Source organism: Molothrus ater, chromosome 18 (assembly GCF_012460135.2).
Source record: "Molothrus ater isolate BHLD 08-10-18 breed brown headed cowbird chromosome 18, BPBGC_Mater_1.1, whole genome shotgun sequence".
Lineage (NCBI taxonomy): Eukaryota > Metazoa > Chordata > Aves > Passeriformes > Icteridae > Molothrus > Molothrus ater.
The window spans coordinates 3,777,963-3,803,094 of NC_050495.2; the positions used below are offsets into that span (position 1 = coordinate 3,777,963).

Below are 25,132 nucleotides of genomic sequence, written 5' to 3' on the forward strand. Positions count from 1 at the left end.
TTTAGAGCTGCCCGCAGCCGCCTGCGAACCGCTCCAGCGCCGTGGCGGCGGCTCCCAAAACCCCGCGGCGGGCGCGTGGCGGGCGCGGCGATCCCGCTCCCTCCTTTCTTGCCGCTCTCGGCGTCGGCAGCGCTGCCGCGGCGGCCCGCGCTGTCCGGCGGGGCTGCCCGGTGGGGGCTCCGGCGATGTCCGGCTCCCGGGCGGCTCCTCCCGGTTGAGCGGCGGCTCCGCGCGGGCCCCGCGCCCTCCCCGCGCCGCACCCGCGGCCCGCCCGGCCGGGCATGAGGCGGAGCGGCGGCGGCACAAAGGCTCCAGCGGGGCTGCGCCTTGCCTGAGGCGGCGCCGGGCCCGCCGCGCCCCGCGGGGCGATGTCGCACGATCACGACATGGACAGGACGATCAAGGTTGGCGGGGGACGCCGCCGGCGGGGCGGATTTTGGGGCGGTTCGTCCCGGGGGGTTTGCTCGGGATCCCGCGAACCGAGGAGCTGAAGTTTGTGCTGTTTGTGTTTTAGCGAGCAGAGGAATTGGTGCTCGCTGGCCGCGAGTTGTGGTGTTCGCTCATTAATTAGTGCTGCTGGTTAATGAGGCTCTCATTATCCATGGTAATTAGTGCCGCGCTCGCTCCTGCCCTTCCATCGGGGCTCGGGGTTGCTCCTGATCTGTCCCTGCTGCAATTCCCCTTTACCCGGTGCAGCTGATCCCAACTCAGATATGAAGTTTTTTAGGGTTTTTATTTTCTTCCTTATTCTGCGGGTTCTGCCCAATGTCCGCATGGCCCAGAAGTTCCTCATTCCTTTTGTCGAAATCCTTCTTCCCCAGCTTTGTTCACCTTTCCCAGATTAATGTCCACAAACCACAAAATTATCTGAGTTAAATTGATCAGAAGTTTCTGTGAGCTTCTCCTGAAACCCCCAAATTCCTCTGATCCACTGGGATTTCTGCGCCTTCCTTCTAAATCCTGTATAAATTAAACTTGTATAATTTAATACTTTTATAATCTTTAGTACTTTAATAACTACTGATCATTTTCTACTTTATGCTGATTTTATTTTACTTTTCAAATCCTTGGTTTAGTTCAGGTTTGGTTGTTCTGGGGTTCAGGGTCTGGAATTTAGGGCAGGATTTATTTCCAGATTTGGGGATTGAGAGAGGTTGGAGGAACAGGAGCTGGAATTCCCCAGGATGGGATTTTTCTCTGGTTGCATCCAGTTTGTCCCAGCAGCGTCCTGCACTCCTCCCAGTCACCCTGGGACTCCCAAAACTTCAATTTCCAACTGTTTCCCATCAATATCTGTAAGAAATAGGTTTTTAAATGTTTTTAAAACATGATGGAAGGTTTACACAGTCTGCATCTGTATGCAAACCTTGAAATTACAAATGCTGGCTTAGAAATGCCATGGAACAGGACAGGCCATTGTTGAGAAATAGAATTAATTTCAGGACAGAAATTCAGAAATAAATTTAAGGACAGCCTTGCAAAAAAACCCTAAATACTTTAGAGAAATAGAACTATGAAAGATGCATTATATTAGGACCCATGAGGTCCTAATTACTAAAATAACTAAAATTACTAAAATTACTAAAATAACAAATTACTCCACAGGGGTAATTTTAGATTATTGGGTTTTTTTTGAGGCCTTTACAGCATGGAGTGGTAAAAGCTGATAGGCAAAGAAATGCTTATAATGTATTGTAATTAAAACATTAAAAATTAAATTAGAAATAATTGGCTTCTGATTGTGATGGTGAGAATTGTAACACCTGAATTGTCTCACCCTTCACCTGAGACTGAAAATGGAATAAATGTTTATAAACCCCTCTCAGTTGCCCCATCTCTGGGTCAGAAAAGGGACGAATCCCACAAATTGGTGTTTTGTGTGAGGGAAAAAGGCTTTTTTTGGGGTGTGCTGGTCAAAAAAAAAACCCCTTAATCCCACAAATCTCCAGTGGGATCATGGAATCCGTGGGGTTGGAAAAGCTCTGAGCAGGGCTGGGCTGGGAGAGGGACCCAGGCTGGGAGAGCTCTGGGAATTCTGCTTCTCCTTTTGGAATTCTGCTTTTCCCCTGGAAATTCTGCTTCTCCTTTGGGAATTCTGCTTCTCCTTTGGGAATTCTGCTTTTTCCCCTGAGAATTCTGCTTTTCCTTTTTGGAATTCTGCTTTTCCTTTTGGGAATTCTGCTTTTTCCCCTGAGAATTCTGCTTTTCCTTTTGGGAATTCTGCTTTTCCTCTTGAGAATTCTGTTTCTACTCTGGGAATTCTGCTTTTCCTTTTGGAATTCTTTTCCCCTGGGAATTCTCCTTTCCCAGGCCCTGGGCATCCCAGCCTGCTGGGGTAGTTCCCAAATTCTTGGCTCAGCCTTGGTGAGAGGGATTTTTGCTCCTGGGGAGATCCCAGCTCCACGTGGAGTTGTGAAACTCTGCTGGAATTCTGGATATTTCACATCATGATCCCCTTTTTCCCCACTGAAAATTCAGATTATTAATCAGAAGTTTCAGGTTCCTGGAATTTTGGATATTCCCAGGAATTCCATACCAGTGAAATCCAGCTGAACCACTTGGATGGTTTTAAACACATTGGTGCTTTTAAAGCATTTTCAGCTGTTTAGGATCAAAATCCTGGAATTTTTCAGGTTGGAAAAGAGTGAACATTTCCCTGGCAATGCTGGGAATTCCTGGTGCTAAGGCTGGAGCTGCCATTCCTGAGCTGGGAGGTGGAAGTGGCTCCTAAATCCTGGATTTGGTGTCATTTGTGGTTCTTGACCATGAATTACTCATTTCACCTCTGAGTTATAAAGCTGCTTTGGGATCAAGGTTGGGATCCAAATTTAAAAATTGCAGGAGGTAAAATCGTTGCTTTTTTTCTTTAAAACAATGGCAAATACACAGAATAGGAAATAGATATTAAATGCTCATTAATGCCCTCCTAAAATTGTGTTTTCACCCCACCCCTGCTGTTTTCAGCCCTCTGGAGCTGAATAGCAGAAAAATTAAATCAGCTTTTCCCTAACAAGGGAAATTCTTCCTCACAAGTGAAATTTATCTGAGTTCAATTGGTCAGAAGTTTCTTTGAGCGCCACAAATTTCTGTGATCCACTGAGATTTCTGCCCCTTCCTTCCAAACCCTCTAAAAACCTTCAGGGGTGGCTTCTGCCATGAATTTCCAGTGGATTTGGGAATTGTTTTTTTCCTTGTGCTGCCGTTGCAGCAGCTCCTTGTGCTGTGATTTATCCTGAGCACAGGCAGGAATTTAATAAAGGAACAAAGGCCCAGCTCAGGGCATCAATCAAAGCTCTGAGCTGGGTTTAAAGCTGGGTTTAAAGGCTGCCTTGGGATGTGGTTAAGCCTGAGAGCACCCAAGTGTGGCCTAACAAAACCCAGCCATGTTTGTGTGGGTTTGGACAAAAGGAGCCTGGCTCATGAGCAGAAAAATCTACAATTAAATCAAGCAGGGTTTAATTTACACTGTGATGGTTCCAGTGGTTTGAAACCTGCAATTTTCTGGTTTCTGTGATCAAAAAAATGCATTTTAATCCTGAAATGGGCTCCTTGTTTCATTGAGATTGATCATTTCTGGGTAGGAAGCTGGAACTGAGTCAGGGAGAGATGCCCCTGGTACACTTTGGGTATTAAAAGCACAAAATCCCATTTACTGCTCTCAATAACCCTGTTTGGAAATTCCAGCTGCACAGAAACAAAAATTTTAATAATTTTAATCAGCTAAATGATGATGTGAGCATTTATATTTATATTTATTTTCATATTTGTATTTCTAATTATATAATGGTATATTTATTTTTATATTTGCATTCGTGTTCAATGGCATATTTATATTTATGCATAATGGTATATTTATATTTGATTTTCTATGTTTATCTTATATTCATCTTTATAGCTATATTTATATTCCATTTTATATGTTCGTTTTATATTTATATTTATAGTTATGGTTACATTTATATTTATATTATGTTATATTTATTAAATATAAATTTAAATATAATTTATATTTATAATAATATAATAATTTATGTTTAAAATTAAATATTTTCCTCAGAAAAGCAAACTCCCCAGCAGGCATTTTTACACTCAGATCTGCTGAGTTGTTTTTGGTTTTTTTTTTCTGGGAAAAGCTGTAATAATTTTATTTATTATGTATTTATTGACTGTGTTTTCCCTCCTGCTGCTCCTTCCTGAACAGGAAACCTCCATTTTAGAGGAATACAACATAAACTGGACTCAGAAGCTGGGAGCTGGGATCAGTGGGCCTGTTAGGTAAGGGAACACCCCAGGATTGTCCCTGCCCTGTGGAGGAGTCTGTGAGTATTTTACTAAAAAACCTGATGGGATACATGGAAAACCCAAACCAACAAACGCCTGTGCCCCATGTGGGTCATGCAGGAGGGGTTTTGTCTGTTTTTTTGGGGGGGGAATTTGGGGAGGAAAATTTCTCCTCCCGTCTCTGTGCTGGTGTGTTCCCCCAGCCAGGCAGGAGCAGGAGCTGGTTTGGGATAACGACACCAGAAATTCCTGCTGAGCCCCCTGCCCTGCCCCTTCCCTGCTTTCCCTGTTGTTTTTCCAGCTTTTCCTCTGCATTTGCATCCCAGCCCTGCTGCTCGTGGATTTTTAACCCCTGGTTGATTTCTGGGAAGGAGAACACTTTTCCAACAAAGCCCTTCCCTTCAGAAAATAGGAATTTGGGCTGGAAAACCCCTGTGTGCTGTTCTGGGTGCTCCCTTTGTCTTTCCCATCATTTTTCTTCCTGTCTGGGTTCTCCTCATCCTTTTTGGGTTGTTTCATTAAAACACTCATTTTGTGCTTTGTTCTTTTGGCTGCCTCTTCAAACGTGGGCCCTCTCCTCAATTGTTAAAGGAGGGGGAAAAAAGAGAAAAAACATCACCCAAAATGAGGATTTCCTTCCCAAACCACTTTATCTATCTCAAATATTTCATTTATTCCAGAATCACTGGGGGGGTCTTCAGGTGTGCTTTGGGTTATTTCCATCCAAAATCTCTCTTGGGGCTGAATTTAGGGTGAGATCTGGGATGTATCCCAGACTTGGGGCCTTCCTGGGAATTCCCATGGGGAGAACAAGCTCAGAGCTACAAATCAATTACTTCAGGTGTCTCTTTTGCATCTCCTTGCTGACTGAATGATTTTGTTGCTGTAATACCAGAGTCTGCATGAAAAAATCCTCCCAAGAACGCTTTGCACTGAAAATCCTCCTCGATCGTCCAAAAGCTCGAAATGAGGTACAGTTCCTGCTTTTCTCTCCAAAAAAAAAACTTAAATTTTTGAAGCTTTGGGGATGTTTTAAGCATAAAAATCCCACCACCAAACCCCCATTTGCTGGCTGTGCATCCAGAGATTTATTTCTAATGAACTGAGCTGTGTTTTCAAGCTGTTCTTCTCCCTGTAATGGAACAGAACCAGTTTGAGAGGGAATTTTGTTGCCACATGCCACTGCTCAAGAATGCTTCGAGTTGTTCTGGAAATGGATTTTTTTTTCCATGTGCCAGGACCTAAAGCAGCTCCTGACACAGGTTGGGATTTCCTGAGGTGTCAGACTGGTCAGCCTGTGGAATGATGGGCACTCCTCCAAGCTGTGGGGAATTTAAAGAAGGGTTAATTGTCCTTGAGGCTGAAGCAACTTCCATTTCTTGTCACTGAGCAAATTGTCCTTTAAAATTCCCATTAAAATCATCTGTGTCCAAAAAGCACCAAGACTTGGCTTGATTGAACAGCCCAGGGAGCTTTAAAGTGGGGGAAATTCCTGAATGTTGGGACAGGAGGTCCCAGTTCCTTCCCAGCTGGAGCCTCCCTGCAACCCCAAACCCACAGCCTGGCTCAGCAAGGGACACATTTGATGGGATTTGTGCTGGGAGAGGCAAAAAGGGACAGCTCTGAGCTGGGGTTACCCTCCAGACACACTTCAGGTTCTGGTTCCAAGCATGGAGGGGTTGGAGGTTCTGAGCAAGGCTTTAATTCAGATGTTCCAGCTGTTGGGAGTGCTTAGCCACGAATGGAATGATGGAATTTTGGGGTTTATTCATTCCAGATGATGGAGTTTTGGGGTTTATTCATTCATTTTCACTTCCATTGGAGTGCTACATTGCTCCTTTAAAGCTGGTTCTGTCCAAATTCCTGTAAAACACTCCCAAGATCGAGCTTTTCCCAGAGCTCTGTGTGGGATCCCACAACCTGCCCCAAATTTGGGGTGTTTTTAGCCTCAGTGCCTGTCCCTGTGTGCAGTAACAGCTCTTCCCTTCTCTTCAAGGTACGTCTGCACATGATGTGTGCAACACATCCCAATATTGTTCAAATAATTGAAGTTTATGCTAACAGTGTGCAGTTCCCACATGAATCCAGCCCCAGGTAAGGTTACATAGGGGGATTCATTCCCACAGCTTCTTTTCCATGTTTAGCCCAAGGTATAGTGGAGTTTGCTTTGCTTTGCTTTGGTTTTAATCACAAAATTATTATTTCAAGGGGGTCCCAGGTGTAATAATTATCCTGCAGACCAAGCAGCTCTTGTTTTTTTTTTTTTTTCCCTGACTTTTGTGTATTTAAATTATTTTGCCTCCTTTATTCCCTGTGTTGAATGCATCTCCATTTTTTTAGGTTTTCCATTGATTCAGTCTGCATTGTGTGAAAGAGTTGTTTCTAAAAATATGAAATTCAGCCCTGAAAACTCTCAATGCATTGTCCTGCTTAAAATGAACACAGGAAAACATGGAGCAGAGTGATTTTTTTTTTTTTTTTTTGGTGTGTGTATGCATTATTATATTTGGATAAAAATATTGTCTTCTGATAGGATCTTAGTGGAGAAAATCATCAGAGCTGGGAGAATGAAAGAGCTGAGACCTGCCTTAGGCTCTGGTGTAGCTGATTTTGCTGTGTGGTGGGAACTGGGAGTTAATTCCTAGAGGATCTGGCAGCCCTGATCTCCACCTTCCTATTTTTTATCCTTCATATTGATGGCAGTAAAGCTGTAAATGAAAATAATGGGGGATCCAGACTCAAAACCATCCCTGTGCTGTGTAATCCTCGAGGGCAGAGTGTCCACATGGCTTCCAGCTCCATCCAGGCTGGAGCTGGATGTATCCATGTCCAGTTTGTTCCAGCTGGATGTGGGAGCCCATCAGGAGGAGCAAACTGGAGATTTCCTGGGAGCCAGAAAAATCACGAGGATTTTAAACTCGGACAGCACCAAAATAGCCCCAAAAGCAGCACAGAGAAAGCAGTGTTTGTGTGAAATATGCATTCTTAGCTTAGCAATTCTGTTCTTTTGGATGATTTTTTTTTAATGTAACAACATGAAATGCTTTTGAACAGGGCTCGGCTCCTAATTGTAATGGAGATGATGGAAGGGGGAGAGCTCTTCCACAGAATCAGCCAGCACCGGCACTTTACTGAGAAGCAAGCGAGCCAAGTAACAAAGCAGGCAAGTCACCCCCTGTCCCAGCAAATCCATCATGCTCTGGCTAAAGTAGGGACAATTCCCGGGGCTGGAAGGGTGGGGAAAAAGGATGAATTCAAAGATTCCTCAGTTCTGATCCGATGATCATTGCCTGCTTTGTTATAAGTGACAATGCCCAAGCTTTACTAGGAATAAAGGATTCAAGGTGTGGGCTTTGTTCTCTGGGTCTGCTGTGCTTAACGTTGCTTTTCCACACCTGCTCTAGAGAAGACTCCCGAGAGAATTTTGTCATTCTTCTTGTCCTAAAAGTGTTGCCTCCAGCAGGAACTCCTGAGCTCTGGAACCTCCGTGACCCCCTTGGCGTTTCTCTCCTCTGGGCCAGGGGTTTTCAGGCTGGGTTCTGGGCTTGGGCTGTGGAATTCCTGGAAGATCCCAAGGAAGGAATGTGTCTGTTTGTTCTGGTTTTGTGTCTGTTTGTTCCTTCACCCTTTCTCTCCCAGCTGACTCCTGAATGATTTTATAACCTCCATGGTGGTTTCTGCAGGGGGTTTTGGTGTCCATCAGGTTTTTTGTTGCTGGTGGGACTCTCAGAAGGATCTCTGTGGAATTCAGTGCTGGGATCCCCAGTTCCCCTCAGCTGGAGAGAGAATATTTGAACCTGGGGCAAAAAATTTGTGTTACTTTTGTGCTTTGACTTGTTTCTAATGAAATGCTAATCATGCTGGTACTTTTTGGTCTCATCCAACAAAGAAATGAGGTGGAAGTACAGAATTATTCTTGACAGTTTGTTTAGCATCCTTTGGGCTGTTTGATTTCTTTGACACGATGGGGAAAACTTGTAAAACTTTACCAGAAATCAAGACTTTGGTTTGAATTCTGTGTGTACACTTGGGTTATTCATGTCTCAAGTAACTCTTTGCTTTAATGTTCATAGAAATGAAGTTTGAAATGTGAAATTATTTTCTAAGGTGGTTCTTCATCGTTGTCTTGTACCCAGGAATGGTTAAAGCTTTTCACAGCACTGCCTCATTTTCTCTGGGAACGTGTTTGTATTCATTGCTGAGCTGAGTTAGCAGTGAAGTTCTCTTGTGACAGTAATTTGGAGGTTTTTAAGGACTCTAAACTTGGGTAGGATCCTACAGAATGCAGCAGGGATGCTTCCAAATAAGGGTTGTGAGGCTGTGCCTCGCTTCTGTCTCAGGAATGCTGTTTAAATATTTATACTTGGCTTTTCTTGAAATGAATTGCACTTGGAAATGTGCAGTCCCTGGAGCTTTTCCTGCCTGGACTGCAGGTTCCCAAAGCATCCTTGAAACAATCCAGGAATGCATTTCTGTGGGGTATCCACAGAATGACTGAAGTGCAGGCAGTGCCCATCCAAAATGAAAGAATAAAAGTGCCTGAGTGTTGGATCTGCAGATTCCCTGGAATCCTGACCTCCCTGCTGGGCAGGGGCAGCACCCTGGAACCCTGGCACAGCAGGGAAGGGGCACTGGCACCTCCTGCTTCACTTTGGGGGGCTCTCAATGCCTTGAGTTCCCAGACTGAGGAGGTTGGGACGCCCAGGCCAGCCTGGCTTTTGTTTCCTGAGGGATTCATGTCCCAGCTGTCACCTCGGTGCAGCAGGGTCAGGCTTGTCCTGAAGGAGAGCTCCACTTGGGTGGAGTTAAAATATTTGGGGTTGGAAATGTCCTTTGTAAAGCTGCAGTAAATGTCCAGGCTGCAGGAGGAGGTCAGTGATTGTAGCTGATTTATTGTGCCCTTTTCCAGATAGCTTTGGCTTTGCAGCATTGCCACTCACTAAACATTGCACACAGAGACCTCAAGCCTGAGAATCTCCTCTTCAAGGATAACTCTCTGGTAAGATGAACATTTGCAATTCTTTTGCTGCTGAATTCTGGTGAAGTGTGGCTCAAGGGTGACTCTCAGAGTAGTGGTAAAATGACATTAATGTTTTGGTGACAAAATTGAAATTGAAAATTCAATTGAAAAAAAAAAATGGAAATGAATTTTCAGTTGAAAATTTCAGTTGAATTCAATTAAATTGCAAATTGAATCACCTGGATGGACTTGGTGCTTTCCCATCCCCTGATCTCCTTGCAGGGCAGTGAGTCCCTGCTGCTGCTGCTGTAAAATAGGAGTCAGGTTCTGCACCTGAGCTCAGGGTCCAGCTCTGCCCCCTCATCAGGATGTTCTGAGCCTCTGCCTAGAGGTGCTCTGATAGATCCAAACAATTCTTTGTGTCTCCTGCTCACCACCAGCCTGGATATGCAGTGACCCCCCCCTCCAAGGGGCTCAGTGCCTTCCCAGTCCCTGAGGGGGCTGTTCCTGGCCCAGAGCACCCAGAAGAGCAAAACCCCTGCTTTGAAAGGTCAGTTTGGGACCTTTCAGCTGCCTGGTGGAGTGTGAGGGTACAAATACAATGCTTGGAAAAGGTGAGATGAGGACGGGGGAGAATTCTGTGTTAGAAAAGCTGGTTTAATGAGATTTGTCTAATAAAACCTCTTCTCCTTGTTTTAGGATGCACCTGTTAAATTGTGTGACTTTGGGTTTGCCAAAGTAGACCAAGGTGACTTGATGACACCCCAGTTCACTCCCTATTATGTAGCACCTCAGGTAACAACCAGTTCCTGCTCTGGCCTAAAGGGGGATCATTTATTGCCTCAGCCTCCATATCCACACTATTTTAACCCCCTTTTCTGTCCTGGAAGGGCTCTGAGTGCAGGAACCTTGCAGGAATCCCTCCACGCTGAGCTGGAGTGCCACAGGGATTTGTTGATAAAGCAAATTTCCCAGACTCTGCTCAGCCCTGATGGTGATAATTGGCCTTTAGCTGAATTAAAGCAGCTGCTTTGGAGAAATCCCTGCCTTGCCATCCTCCTTCCAGCTCAAGCTCATTCAGGATTCCATTAAAAAGAAGAAAAAGGTTCTGAAAAGGTTGCTCACAAAGGGCAGGGGCAGAGGGTTGGTACCTGGGCCACCTGGGCCTGGCCCCTGTGTCATTAAACACAATCTGTAATTACACACAGGCTGCTCTTTGTAGTGCTGCTTTGCCCCTCTCCTGTCCTTTGTGTTGGATCCTGGAGGAAATGAAGAGCAGCTGCAGATGGAGATTTAATTGCAGTGCTGGGCTGCTGCCTTTAATCACTGGGAAGGGCAATTCAGAGATCAGAGCATGCCCTGAAAATTCATCAAATTCCTTCCCAGCTGGAGCCTGCTGGGGCTCCCTGCAACCCAAACCCACAGCCTGGCTCAGCAAGGGACACATTTGATGGGATTTGTGCTGGGAGAGGCAAAAAGGGACAGCTCTGAGCTGGGGTTACCCTCCAGACACACTTCAGGTTCTGGTTCCAAGCATGGAGGGGTTGGAGGTTTCTGAGCAAGTGTTTAATTCAGGCAGAACTGGAGATTTCAGTGCCCTGAAATATTATATATTTTAGTATTTCCCTCATGTAGAAAGCTTCAGACTTTCTTAAGGAGAAAAACTGGACTTTGGTAGTGTTCAGTAGCTGAAATAAGTTTCTTGAATGGAAAATCATCAGGAATCTTTGGCATAGGCTTTGCTGGTTGTGTTGCCTGTCCATGAAATGGATTTTTCTTTGTTTTTATTTCCCCTCTCACCAGGTATTGGAGGCACAAAGAAGACATCAGAAAGAAAAGTCTGGTATTATCCCCACCTCTCCAACCCCTTACACTTACAACAAGGTGAGCTGGGAAACATCTTTCAAAGTCTTCCCCACCCCACTGGTGCTTCTGATAGAGCAAAAAATAAAATGCACACTTAGTGCAAGCCTAATTAATGATGCTCTAATGAAGGAGGGATAAATACACAAATGCTGTTAAGGAGCACTAAATATGAACAAGATTTTGGGGAGAGTAGAAGGAGTCTGCTGGAGCGAGGCCATGAGGGAAGTTCCTTTCAGCTCTGTTCAAAGGGAATCTCTTTCCTGCTGCCAGAGTTTCTGGATGTGCACAGCATTCCTTGTTCAGGCAGCTGTGCCAGGAACTGCCCTGTACCTGAATCTTCTTGAAAACAATCAAGAATTTATTGTCTAGCTGCTGGAATCATGGCAGGAAATGTCCTGAAAGGTCCTAATCTTTTTTTGGGCATTCCAAAACGTTTTCCTGCTTATTATCATCACTGTCTCCTGCTGGCTGAGCAGTGCTTGAACCACTGAGTGTTCTGGGTGTGTCAATTTTAGTTCAGGTTTTCTGGTTTGTGATCCCAGAGTAAGGATCTGTCCTGATTCCAGCTCTAGGGATGGTTGTTTATTCCACCCCGTGCCTGAGCAGGTGTTTGATATGCAGTGTTGGCATTTAGTGGCCTCACAGAGAGAGTTAAAGCAATTATTAATTACTCTGCACCACAAATCTGCCTCCTCAGGGCTCTGACTGCCTCTCTCCATCCTGGAGAGCCAGGCTGGTGATTGCAGCAGACACTTCTGTTTCTGAACTCCTTAGAATGTGCCAGTAGTGTTTTCATATGGAGTTTCTTCTTCCCTCTCTCGTCCCTTGATTTGGGATTTCCAAGGTGGGAGGGATTTGCTTTCCATGTTCCATGTGAAGAATCGCTCTGGTGGCACTGGGTGACAGAGCAGCTGAGGGAAGGGCCTTGTCCCCGGGGGTGGTTGTGCAAAAGCAGCACCTGGCACTCACCCAGAATGGGCACCGAGAGCTTCCAGGTGCTCTGTCCTTCCATGGCAGTCCTGTCCTGTCCCTGGCTGCCCCCACAGGCAGCTCTGATTCCATTTCCCTGCTGTTCCTTTCTTGGGTGGTTGTTCTGTTTTCAGCCTCCCATTGGAAACAACTGGATTCTTTTATGGGATTGGGGGTAGGACTGAGGATTGGGGGTAGGACTGAGGATTGGGGGTAGGACTGAGGATTGGGGGTAGGATTCAGGTATCCTGAGAGATGCAATAAGGCTCTCACACCTCTGCAGCCCCGGCTGTTCCAGACAAAATTCCCAAGCCCCTGGAATTTGTTCAGCTCGGAGCTGCCTTGTCACAGCAGCCAGATTTATCCACAGAGCAATAAACTGTGCTGGTGTTCACAGGGGTCCCAGGAAGAGGGAAGAAGTGAGGATCTGGCTCCATGTTTCAGAAGGCTGATTTATTATTTTATGGTATATTAGAACTATACTAAAAGAATAGAAGAAAGGATTTTATCGAAAGGCAAAGAAAGGAATGGCAGTAAAATCTTGTGACTCTCAGACAGTCTGAGCCAGCTGGGCTGTGATTGGCCATTAATTAGAAACAACCACATGAGACCAATCCCAGATGCACCTGTTGCATTGCACAGCAGCAGATAACCATTGTTCACATTTTGTTCCTGAGGCCTCTCAGCTTCTCAGGAGGAAAAAATCCTAAGGAAAGGATTTTTCATAAAATGTGTCTGTGACAATAAACCTCTCACGCCTCTGCAGCTCTGGCTGTCCCAGACAATTCCCAAGCCCCTGGAAGTCGTTCAGCTTGGAGCTGCCTTGTCACAGCAGCCAGATTTATCCAGGAAGGTGGATCTGGAGGAGGAGCTGAGCTGCTTCAGTTCCTTTAGGGAATCACACAGAACTTTTATGAGAACTCCCCCAGTATTTGCTGCAAACTGCTCCCCAGAGTGACCCTTTCCTTGCTTGCAGAGCTGTGACCTGTGGTCCCTGGGGGTGATTATCTACGTGATGCTGTGTGGGTACCCCCCCTTCTACTCCAAGCACCACAGCCGGACGATTCCCAAGGACATGAGGAAAAAGATCATGACAGGAAGCTTCGAGTTCCCAGAGGAGGAGTGGAGCCAGATCTCAGAAATGGCAAAAGACATTGTCAGAAAGTGAGTCCTTGGAGGGAACTCTGCTGTTGCTCTGTGCTTGTGTTAAGGAATTGGAATGGTTCCATGTTAAGGAAGTGGAAAAGCACCTGGAAGTGCCTTATCCCAGCACTGGGGATTGTCTGCAGCTCATCCAGCTGACAAATTCTCTGTTACATTCAGCATAACCAAGTCTAGGAAATGTTTTCTTTCCCCTGTCCAAGTGTTTAATATTGATGTCTCTTTTGTTGGGGTGAATTGTGTATTGAGTCTTCAAGGGGAGTGGGAGCACTGAAGGGTTTCAGGATAACACAGCTGGCATGGATTTCCTGGGATAACATTTGAATTCCTGTGAAAATCAAGTGCCTTTAATGGGATGTGGTAAATCTGTCCCCTAAAGCCCTGTGCACATCATACAGGACCTAAAAAGAATCAGGCAGGAGGATGGAGAGGGAGATTAAGATCTGTCATGAGGTGCCAGACTCAGATAAGGTTTTGCATGGATGTTTTATTCCAAATGCTAATGGAGTCTGTTTTCCATGCAGGGCACATCCCTCAGCTGGGAGTGTTTCAAAGACTTGGTCTGTTTGGGAGCAAGAATGTGGCACTGATTAGGGCTTGACCTCACTTATTTTTGAAAAAGTAACAGGGACTTACTGCCTTTGCATCACCAGACAGAGGAGCTGAGGGAATAAAAGCAATATAAATAGGAAAAAAAAATCACTTGGGGAAGTAATTTGAAAGTGTCACTGGCTCCTGAGATGTACTGTAAATTCTCCAAGGATTCACATTGTTTGGAGAGGGTGCTGAGCCCTTTTTAGAGCTGTGCAGGGGAACCCCCAACCTTTCATTAAATTAACTTTCCTTTATACCAAAGTCAGCTCTTTATTCTCACACAGAAACTCCACAGGGAAAAGGTTTCATTGTCTTTCAAAATTCCCATGGAAGTCAGCTCTGAGGATGTTGTCACATGGATCCAGGCTGATTTCTGACCTCAGGCTTGATGAGGGCTTGATAATGGCTTAGGATCTGGGAAATGCATGGCAAAGGAATGCACGTGGCTGCTATCAAACTTGAGCTTAACCTGCTTGGCAGCAAGTGGGATTGCTGCTCTCCCCCGTGGTGCTGCTGACATTTTGTACAAGTTATTTCCACTTTCTTGGTACATTAAACAATTGTGCTCTGCAGCCAAGAAGCTGATCTGGAGTTGTCTGGGGAAGTGTGACAGGCTCATGGAGTCATTCCCATTTTCATTCAGACTTTGGGATGACTTGTCAGCACTCTGGGGGAAATCTTGCTTTTTTATTTAGTTGTGCTCATTGTGAGAACACAAATTGATCTGTAAATCCTCTTTTTAGGGTTTCATGCTAGGAAAAAAAAAAAAAAGATTTAATGGAGTTTTCAGCAATCTTGGAATAAAGTTGCTTTTTATTTTGAGGGGCTGGAACCAAAGTGTTCATCACTTGAGGACTTTGCAGGGGGGAGAACAGCTGAGGAGTGGCACGGTGGGAGCAGTGAATGCTGCAGAGTTTGCATGCCCAGAGTCCTTGGGATGAGTGTAACCTGTTCTGGGCGTGAGCTCTGGGAGTGCCTTTCCAGAAAGTGCCAGCCTGGATCATTTCCAGCTCCTCTGGAGGTGATTTCCCACCTGGGAGCAGCAGCTGTGGAACTCAGCAGCACAGGGGTACCCCAGGAATGCCTTTAGCACCCTCCTTTGCCCCGACTGCCCTGGATGAGCTGTGACAGCACTAAACCACAGCAAGCTCAGGGAGCTGGCACAGATTTTGGGCTCGTTTTGGGGCAGTCTGAGCTCTTGGCAAAGCTGGTTTTTTAGCCTTGAAAATGCTTGAATGCTCTGTAAATCACCACAGCCCTTCTTAGGGATTTATTCTTTCCTCCCCAGGCTGCTGAAGGTCAAACCTGAGGAACGTCTGACCATTGAGGGGGTGTTGGACCATCCCTGGCTCAATTCCACAGAAGCTCTGGACAACATCCTGCCCTCTGCCCAGCTGATGATGGACAAGGTGTGAGCAGCAGTTATTTGGTCAGGAATGTTGCACAGGAGCAGGAGAGCTCTGGGATGGGTGAAGGGCTTTTTTTGATGTGGGGTTATGCAGATAAGGAGCTTCTCTTCTGCTTAAGGGGAGCCTGAGATCATAGGGAGAAAATGGAAACAGAAATGAAGATGGGAATAAAATGTGAAATTTGGGCTTGAAGGAGATGCTCCCAGACGATGGTAACAAGCAGCCATGTGCTGATGGTGGAATGCAGAGCCTGAGGGATCTTCCATAGGTCTTCCCTCTTTTTGCCATGTTTTATGAGGTCATACAGCAATGACCTCACTAATTAAACAAATAGTCCTTGTTTCCTTTAATTTCTGCTCAAAGAGGATTTCAGTCAATCTAGTGAACATGAGAAGGAGATGATCCTTTGTCCTGTTTCCCCCAGGGATATTTTGTCACTGGTTTTAGTTCCAACCAATACCTTGCTTCATGCAAACCTGATTTTTCTTGCACATCTCCAAAATAAATCAAATTTTGGTGCCTCTTTTTTTTCGCCCACGGCAAACACTGTCCCCATTGTCTTTCCAGGCCATGGTGGCAGGGATCCAACAGGCTCATGCAGAACAACTTGCAAACATGAGAATCCAGGACCTCAAAGTGAGCCTGAAACCCCTTCACTCCGTGAACAACCCGATCCTGCGCAAGCGGAAACTCCTGGGGTAACTCCAGAGCTGGGCTTGGAAGGACAACCTGGAGCCAGCTGGGAATGGCTTTGGGAATGGCACAGGCTCACTTGTGATGGTTTAACACACTTGTGGTGTTGCTCAGACAAGTAGCAGTGGCACAGTGTGGGTTTTCTGCCAAGATGTGCCAGTGAGGGCAGGAAGGAGGTTGGATGCTGTTCCTGCATTGAGCAGATTCCTGTTGGGATGATGGGTCACATGTAAGATAAGACAAACTGGGAGAAAAAATTCTTAAGATATTTTTTTCTCATCCTGACATTTATTTAGTGAAGAAGTCAGGTAACCTCTCCGTCTCTCTCTTTCTTTGTTGGAATTAATCTAAAAAATAGACTCTTACATTTTAGGATCACCCTTATTTGAAGTAATTTAAAAGAATATTCCTTTTTCTCCATACTTAAAATGATCAAGAATTATAATTAATGCTGAACCTGTCTCCCAGTTTCCCAGAGAGGGAAGGAGCTGTGTTAGACTGCAGCAGTTACACAACAAGTAATGAGCTTGAGCTCGTTAAATTCTAATTATTTCCCCCTTGTTCTTGTGCAGCACCAAGCCAAAGGATGGTGTTTACATCCATGACCCTGAGAATGGAAGCAATGATTCCAACGTGGCTCTGGAGAAGCTGAGAGATGTGATTGCTCAGTGCATTCTACCACAGGCTGGTAAAGGTTGCCACTTTTAAGAACCTTTTATTCCTAAATGTGCAAGACCCCACCTTTGGGTCTGTCTGTGTCAGTGGTGAGGAAGGAAGGGAAGTCCTGAGCAGCCTCTGAGCTGGGATTTGGGTTCATGTGGAATTTTAGTGACATGCAGAGCTGTTAAAAGGACTTTTAAACAGGAATATTTGGTTTGAAGGCCATTTCCTGGTTTGTGTGGGGTCAGCAGGAATAACTGCCCCGTTTGCTGAGCCCTGAGTGAGGCACGAGGCCAAACCTCCTCTGTCCCTCTGTTGTCCCAACCAGGAGAGAATGAAGATGAGAAGTTGAATGAAGTGATGCAGGAGGCCTGGAAATACAACAGGGAGTGCAAATTGCTGCGAGACACCCTGCAGAGCTTCAGCTGGAACGGTGAGAACCCCTGCTCTCCCCCAGGGAATGTGGGAAAGGGGAAGCACACACCCCCTGCTATGGAAATAACCCCCAGTGTATTGGATTTGGGCTGATTTAGGTTTTGACACTGTTTTATCCCTTCTGCCACAACTGATGTTCCCAAAATGGGGGTGAAAAAGTTGCTTTGAAATTTTTATTTGAGGCTCAGGGTTGAGTTTCCTGAAGCACCGGGAATGTAACAGCACAAATGGATCATGATAGAAAGGGGGAATTTTAAACTGCCAGAGGGCAGGGATAGATGGGATATGTGCAAAAAAACCTTCCCTGTGAGGGTGGGGAGGCCCTGGACAGGTTGCCCAAAGAAGCTGTGGCTGCCCCATCCCTGGAAGTGTCCAAGGAGGGGTGGGACAGGGCTTGGAGCAACCTGGGATAGTGGAAGATGTCCCTGCCCAGATGACCTTTAGGGTCCTTTCCAACCATCCCACGATTCTGTGATCCTTTTAGGAACCTCTCCAGCTGTGCTGAGCTGCTTTCCATCCAGCTCTTTATTCCCTCTTTCTGCTGGAGGCTGCTCCTCCCTGTCAGCTCAGTTTGGGAAGCAGAATGAAAGCAGGACAGGCACCTTGGAATGCTCAGGTGGCTCCTGGCCAGAGGAGGCTGCAGAGGGCTCAGCCCCAGGAGCAGGTGCTGGTGGATGGAAGGGACCAGGAGCCTCAGCCAGCTTCTCAAGGGCTTGGTCCTGCTTCCTCCTGGTCTGTTTGCTTGGCTTTCATTGAGATCTTTAATTGCTCCATTTTTCCATGGTCTGCGAGTTCTTTTGGATCCTCTGCTGCTGTTGCCCTGAGTTTGTGGGAAGCATTGTTTAATTCCAGCTGGGATTGCTTTCCACCTTGTGCCCAGCTCCAGCTGATTCCCTGTTTTTATTTTTCCCCTTCCAGGCAGAGGATTCACAGACAAAGTGGATCGACTAAAACTGGCAGAAATTGTCAAACAAGTGATTGAAGAGCAGACAAATTCCCACGACTCTCAATAGCTGGAGCTTCTTAATCTTATTTTTTTTACCATTTAAGATTTATTCTTTAACTGTAAAAAGTATTTTTATGTAAATTAATAAATCATAATTATTTCATTAAATTTCCATACTGCTTGAAAATGCTGTATAGTTGTAGATACAAAAAAAAAAAATCATTGGTACTGTAATATTTTTTTAAAACTCAGTTCCTTGAGGTATATATGATCACTTATGTACTGTTAATCATGGGCCCCACAAATGGGGTGGATTTATTGTTAAAAACCATTCTTTTTCTTAATAACCAGTTGCAGAAGCTGCCTTTCACCTGCCACATCCAGCCCCTGCAGTGACTGTATGCGAAGGAGAGCCACAGTTTCTCAAGCCCCTGCTCAGTGAGTACTTGAAGCCAGTGCTGTGAAATGCAAATTCACAGCTCCCCTTGGCACCTAAATTCCAGGTCTTTAGGTAGAGAGAAATCAATTAAATTAAATCAATTAAATACCTTCAGTTTGGCTTGGTGCCTGGCCCAGGCACCTGAGGCCATGTGCTTGCTGAAATTTTCAGTTCTGAGCAGTGACTCTCTTTTTTTGTCATCTTCCCCATCTCCCTCAGACCTTCTTTAAGGCTTAACCTCCTCTCTTTCTTTCTCCTCATCTTCCTCAGAGCGTTTTTAAGGCTGAATCAGCCATTCAGCACAAAACTCTTCTTTTTCTCACCTTGTCCAACAGCAGAACAGAAGAATGTTCAAGTCTTTATGCACAAATTCTTTTAATTTCCATGGTGGGATCTTCTATGGACCGAGACCAGCCTGGGCTTTGTTTGTTTGGGATATTCCCATTCTTTCCTTCCTAGAAGATCCAAGGCTTGGGTTCTGACTTGTCCTCTTGTTTGGCAGAGCTGTTCCCAGGCAGGCTCCCAGTGCTCTGGGGAACTCCTGGGATTTCTCTGGAGCCCAAATTCTCATCTCTGATGCCTTCAAGCTCCTTCTTGGGGGAGCCACAACTGCAGGGCTGCTCCCTGCTCCCCAGGGCAGGTTCTTACTCTAGTCTGGAACATTGGCTCCAAAAGCTGCTTTTTTAAATCCTGATAAAGCAAACCAATGGCAAGAATCTGTACATAGTTCTAGTTTTCTACCTTTTCTGCTTCTCTTTCTTTCAAAGATCAGGCGGAGGCTTTTTATAGAGCTATTTTGGTACCAAATCCGTGCAGACACCGGCTGAGTGTGGTCTGCAGACTGAAGTGCCAACCCAGGGCCCTCAGTGACCACTCCTGAACGTTGTTGTCTTTCACAGCTCATCCATTTTTGGGTTTACATTGACAAACCTGAGCCATCAATCTCCCAATTCTCTCCTACAAAAGTCCAGCCTTGTTCTTTTTTTTTTTTTGTCTCTTTTTCTATACCAAAATTTCCTTGCAGCTTTAGCTGGATGGCAAAGCAGTGTCTGACTCTTTCTATACAATTTTCTAAACAGTGACTTCTTGTTTTTTCTACATGAAGGAGATGCTTTGTTTCCTGTTCTCTGTCAGCTTTCCTTAATCCTGTGGACAGTTTTCCAATGCCTGATTTGTTGCAGGGTGAGAACAGTCCCTGCTTATCCATCCTCTGATGGGAGCAGGGAGTGTCTGTGTGAGCTGGAATTGTACCTCTGACACTACCTGGAATATTTGTGCACTGACCTGTTGATGAAAACTGAAGAGAATTGGCAAAAATTGAGATGTTTTGTCACTTTTTTGGCTTTACCATCAAGCCCTGTTATGTGCATTTCTGTCCTTGCTGTAATTCTAGGTCATGTCTTGAAATGGTTTCATTTTGAACTTGAAATCCATGTTTTTCTGGGGAATTGAAACTTTCAAGTGTGGCAGATAGAGATGGAAGCAAAGAAATCACCTTTGTTTGAATGGCAGAGCAGAAAATCCCTTCCAAAAGCACTTTTTGACTCTGCCCTCCCAGCAGGAAAATCCTCAGGCAGTTTTTTGGGAGTCAGAATTTGTTGGAAGTGCAGTCAGGGGGGAAGGTGGGATCTGATGTGTGTTAGAGGATTCCTCCTTTTCTTCATCCCTTAAGTGCTGCTGATCCTGAGGTGGGAACATTTGTACAAATTTCCAAGGGCTTTTGCCACAAGGAGCTGCTTTTGATGGATTTAATCTACTTTTTCTTGTCTGTGATAAATAAGAAGGGCCTGATTTGAAGCAGAGGGAGGAGGGACAGATTAAGAAAACACAATTTGAAGACTCAAGGTCAAATGGTTTTGTTTCTATGAGAAAGTTGATTTTTTTACTCTTGGAAAAATTCTGTTTTGCATTTCAAAGCTCAGTAACTTTAATGGATTCATTTATGTGTTTGAAAGTAGCATTTGACTTTCTCCTTCCTGTGTTTAGTTTATTTTTCAGTTGAAGCAAGTGCAAAACACCTTGTCTTGATTCTCTGAGGCTTGACTTGGTAATAAATCTACTGATCCTTTATAGCAGACTGTGAATAATGTAAATATGTCGAGCTGGAAGTGTGGGATCAAAGAAGAATTTCTTTGTACAAACACTAAAATATGTGGGAAAGCTCTGGAGGTTGTTGGGTTTTGGGTTTTTTTAGAATTTTATTTAAGTGAAGAAAAATGTCTGAAATCATTTGACCTTTTCAAAATTTTCCGTATAACTGGCTTCTCCTGTGATTTGATTATTTGAAGCTTTTCTATATATATTAAAATTAGGAGAACCTGATTAGTGAAAGAGATTTTGATTGGAAATAGCAACATGTCAAACTTTTGCTGTCATTACTTCTGGATTTTCTTTTGGAAACTCGAGTCTGTCCCCATGTTTAACTCCTGTGTGTTAAAATGTTCTCATTTCTCCTCTCAGTGTTCCCTGTTAGTTCCTTTTGGATCAGTATTACATTGTAAATATTACCCATCCTGTATATAAATGATTTTACTAAACTCAAAAGTTCCTGGCTGGTTTTGTTTGGTTCCCAAATCCCTGCAGGAGAGAAGGAAGGAGCAGGAGCGAGGAGCAGCAGGATTCTGCTTTTCCCTGGAAGTGCCCAGAAGGTGTGGGTGCAGCACTTGGGGCTGTGGTTAGTGGTGAGCACAGTGGTGCTGGGTTCATTTCTGCACTTGGTGATCTTAGAGGGCTTTTCCAGCCTTAGAGATTCCATGATTCCATTATTCTGCCACGCTCAGCCCCCCATCCCACCTCCCTGATCCATGGGAACAAACACTTGAATGAGGATTTGAGGCTGGAGAAACCCCTAGGGAATCCTGGGCTCTGCTTGGCAACATAACCCAAAATTGCCTTTTTTAAGCCCAGCTTTCCATCAGATGGCAGCAGCACCTGCCCAGTGCTCCCAGTTAACCCCTGAGGGCTGTGGGGTTGGACTGGGCACTCAGGGAAGGGAGGGATGAGTCCTTCTGTCCTCAGGGACACTGGAATAGGACCCAGATCCCCATGGCTGGTGCTCCTTGCAGTGGGAGCCCTGCTGGGACTGGGGGACACTGGCTGGTCACAAATGGAACAAAGCTTTGTTGCTGCTGGCCCTGTGCTGGTCCAGGGACTGGCAGTGCTTCCCTCCCCTCTCTGGCCACAGAGCCTCGGGGTGGCACCTGGGCCCTCCCTGCCTCTGGAAATGGTTTTGTTGTCCTCGAGGTGACAGCAACCAGACCCACCCTTGGTCCAGGAGCATCTCAGGACACAAGAGGGGGCAGGTGTGAGGGCTCAGGCTCCTCCCTTGTGAGAGAATTTCCCTCTGCTTGGTGCCTTGGGGGAGTTCAGAGCGGGTTGGGTGGTGAGTGACCCTCAGAGCCTCCAGGCTGGGAAAGGGACTGAGGGGACAATTTCTGGGAGCACTTAGTGTTTGTTTGAGGGGAGTTTTCTTGCTGGGTTGGCTGCTCTGAGTGACTCCTGCATTCTGAGGAGCGCTGGGGCTGTGTCAGCACCCACTGCCAGCCCTGCTGCTCCATTAGCAATCCAATCATTGTTCCCTGGGTAATCTTCCATCACTTAGGAAGCCTTAATCCCCTTTTAAACAAATTGCACTGGCTCCACAAACGGGGTCAGTCGCAGGAGGGTGCAGGAGGCTCTCAGGGATGAGGCTGGGTGTGTTTCATGCCCTGCCAGGGCACAAATCCCATCCTCCCTGTGGAATATTTGCCTTGGAAGTGGGGCTGGAGAAACACTGAGCCATCCATGTCCAAACGTTGGGACTAGAGGAGGATTTGAAGGACCAAGTGGAAGAAGATGGCTGAAAACTTTGTTTTTATCCTGTAAGACAGCAAAATTGAATTGTTTCACTCAGTCTGACTCTGTAGGAGAAAATAAGTCATTGACCAAACCTCCAGGGCCCTTGTGTGACTTGCACAACTGTGTAAACTCTGGGTAAGTTAATTACACAAAGCTGGAGTATTTCCTCTTCTTGTCTAACCTGCTATGAGAAAAATTTGGGTTGGACCCAAAAAGTGAAGCTGTTGGAAAAGAAAGAGTGTAAAGGTAAAGAGTTGTTTTTAACACAGCTTAAGACCTGGTTTATTTCCTATAGAATGGTGGGGCCTCAGTAAATAATTCATGTGAATGTCTGGAAATGCAAAGAGAGATTCAGACAAAGTCCTGCTCACCTGGTTCATGAGCGATGCTCCACAGGGTCGAAGCAGCTGATTTTGGGGAGTATTGTGGCTGGGCAGGAGTTGGCAGGAAGAAGGAAAGGGAAATGTGCAGAAATTCCAGGCAGCTTTTGTCCTTTGCAATTCTTCCCACACATCTCCCTCCCTTCCTGAAGAGCCCAGAACCCGCCCTGAGCCCCTCTGGTGCCCCCCCAGGTTCTCAGAATTTGGGATAAATCCTCTGTTCAGCCACAGGGAGGCTGTGACCAAGACCCTTGGTAATGCTTTTGAATTTTTTGTTGGCATTTAGACAGGAAAATCAAAAGGTTTTAGGTTCTTCCCGGGTGTGGAATCACCTGGATGACAGGTGAGCTGTGCTGAGCAAGGACCTGGGGGTATTTGCTGAGGGCAGCAGCAAAGGTTTGTTCATTGACATCTCCCAATTCAGGGACTGACAGCTGCAAATTACTCCAGATCTTTTTAAGATCTTAAAAGAGGGAACTTTGTGCTTTGCCACTTGGGAGGAAATTCAAGTTTCCACCTACTGTTGGCAAGAACTGTTAGGATTTCCAGGAGGGAGAGGTGTTGACTTCCTACTCCTGGGTTTCCAGCCCATCTTTGACTTTGTAATTACTTTAATGGAAGTGAAAAGCCCTTTTGTTTTTTTTTGAAATGACACCAGTTTTTATAGAATATCCTTGTTACCCTTCCTCTGGTGTTCTCTCTGAGCTGACACTATCACCAGTGAATTTACACTGGCTGTGGCCTTGCTGTATATGTTTGCTTGGGTTTTTTTCCCCCAGTGTGTTTTTTAAAATAAAAATGACTTTGTTTACATGATCTTGCATTGGTATTTTAACTCGGGCAGGGAGGGGGGTTGGAATGGGGAGTCCCTGTTCCCCCCAAGGAGCCAAAGCCATGAGCACGTCCTTGTCCTCGTCCCCGTGACCAGGCACAGGGCCAGGGCACCTTTGTCCCCCAAGGATCGGGTGTCCCCCTCCCTCCCTCCCTCCCTCCACCCTCATCTCCGGCAGAAGTTTTCCAGACACGTTAGCAGGGAAATATTTCTGCACAGCTGTCATAAAACTGCCGTAAAGCGCGACTGTCGTAAAAAAAATTAAAAATAAAAATTAAATAAAAAATAAAATTCGAAAAATAAAATAAATACATTAAAAATAGAAATATTCGAAATAAAAATTAAATAAAAATAAAATTAGAAAAATAAAATGAAAACCTTTAAAAAAAGAAAAATTAAAATAAAAATTAAATAAAAATAAAATTAGAAAATAAAATGAAAAGCTTTAAAATTAGAAAAATTAGAAATAAAAATTAAATAAAAAATAGAAAAATAAAATGAAAAGCTTTAAAATCAGAAAAATGAAAATTAGAAATAAAAATTAAATAAAAATAAAATTAGAAAAATAAAATGAAAAGCTTTAAAATTAGAAAAATTAAAAATAAAAATTTAATAAAATTAGAAAAATAAAATAAATGCTTTAAATTTAGAAAAATTAGAAATACAAATTACATAAAAAATTTAAAAAAATGCTTTAAAAATAGAAAAAATAGAAATAAAAACTAAATAAAAAATAAAATTAGAAAAATAAAATAAATACTTTAAAATTAGAAAAATTAAAAATAAAAATTAAATAATAAATGAAATTTAAAAAATAAAATGAAAAGCTTTAAAATTAGAAAAATTAAAAATAAAAATTTAATAAAAAATAAAATTAGAAAAATAAAATAAATGCTTTAAAAATAGAAAAATTAAAAATAAAAATTAAATAAAAATAACATTAGAAAAATAAAATGAATACTTTAAAATTAGAAAAATTAAAAATAAAAATTAAATAATAAATAAAATTTAAAAAATAAAATGGAAAGCTTTAAAATTAGAAAAAATTAAAAAAAAAAATTTAATAAAAAAGTAAAATTAGAAAAATAAAATAAATGCTTTAAAATTAGAAAAATTAAAAATAAAAATTAAAAAATAAAATTAGAAAAATAAAATACATTAAAAATAGAAATACAAAAAAAATTAAAAAATAACATTAAAAAATAAAATAAATGCTTTAAAAATAGAAAAATTAAAAATAAAAATTTAATAAAAAATAAAATTAGAAAAATAAAATTAAAAGCTTTAAAATTAGAAAAATTAGAAATAAAAATTAAATAAAAAATAAAATTAAAAAAATAAAATGAAAAGCTTTAAAATTAGAAATAGAAATATTAGAAATAAAAATTAAATAAAAAATGAAATTAAAAAAATAAAATAAATAATTTAAAAATAGAAAAATTAGAAATAAAAATTAAATAAAAAATAAAATTAGAAAAATAAAATGAAAAGCTTTAAAATCAGAAAAATAAAAATTAGAAAAATAAAAATTAAATAAAAATAAAATTAGAAAAATAAAATAAATACTTTAAAAATAGAAAAACAAAAAAAAATTTAAAAAAAATTAAAAAAATAAAATAAATGCTTTAAAAATAGAAAAATTAAAAATAAAAATTAAATAAAAAATAAAA

The 25,132-nt window shown here is 43.5% G+C and overlaps 1 protein-coding gene across 2 annotated transcripts; it reads left to right on the plus strand.

Annotated features, from left to right (window-relative positions):
* Positions 1 to 189: 189 nt before the first annotated feature.
* On the plus strand, positions 190 to 20,957 carry MAPKAPK5 (MAPK activated protein kinase 5). Of its 2 annotated transcripts, none has more exons than XM_036393192.2 (14): positions 190 to 404; positions 4,202 to 4,275; positions 5,177 to 5,252; positions 6,278 to 6,375; positions 7,336 to 7,444; positions 9,191 to 9,280; positions 9,941 to 10,036; positions 11,045 to 11,125; positions 13,053 to 13,240; positions 15,120 to 15,240; positions 15,808 to 15,938; positions 16,506 to 16,627; positions 16,922 to 17,026; positions 17,947 to 20,957. In XM_036393192.2, the coding sequence occupies exons 1-14, from the start codon at positions 369 to 371 to the stop codon at positions 18,039 to 18,041; spliced, it is 1,422 nt and encodes a 473-aa protein (XP_036249085.1). In that variant the 5' UTR covers positions 190 to 368; the 3' UTR covers positions 18,042 to 20,957. The 2 variants fall into 2 exon arrangements, with proteins under 2 accessions (XP_036249085.1, XP_036249086.1); XM_036393193.2 differs by having other exon boundaries at positions 193 to 404; positions 16,506 to 16,621.
* The last annotated feature ends 4,175 nt before the right edge of the window (positions 20,958 to 25,132 follow it).

Coding starts and splice junctions, on each gene's coding strand:
- MAPKAPK5 (XM_036393192.2), top strand. CDS start 369: ATGTCGCACGATCACGACATGGACAGGACGATCAAG. Junction 5,253..6,277: donor GTCCAAAAGCTCGAAATGAG/GTACAGTTCCTG, acceptor CTTCTCTTCAAG/GTACGTCTGCACATGATGTG. Junction 17,027..17,946: donor GCAGAGCTTCAGCTGGAACG/GTGAGAACCCCT, acceptor TTCCCCTTCCAG/GCAGAGGATTCACAGACAAA.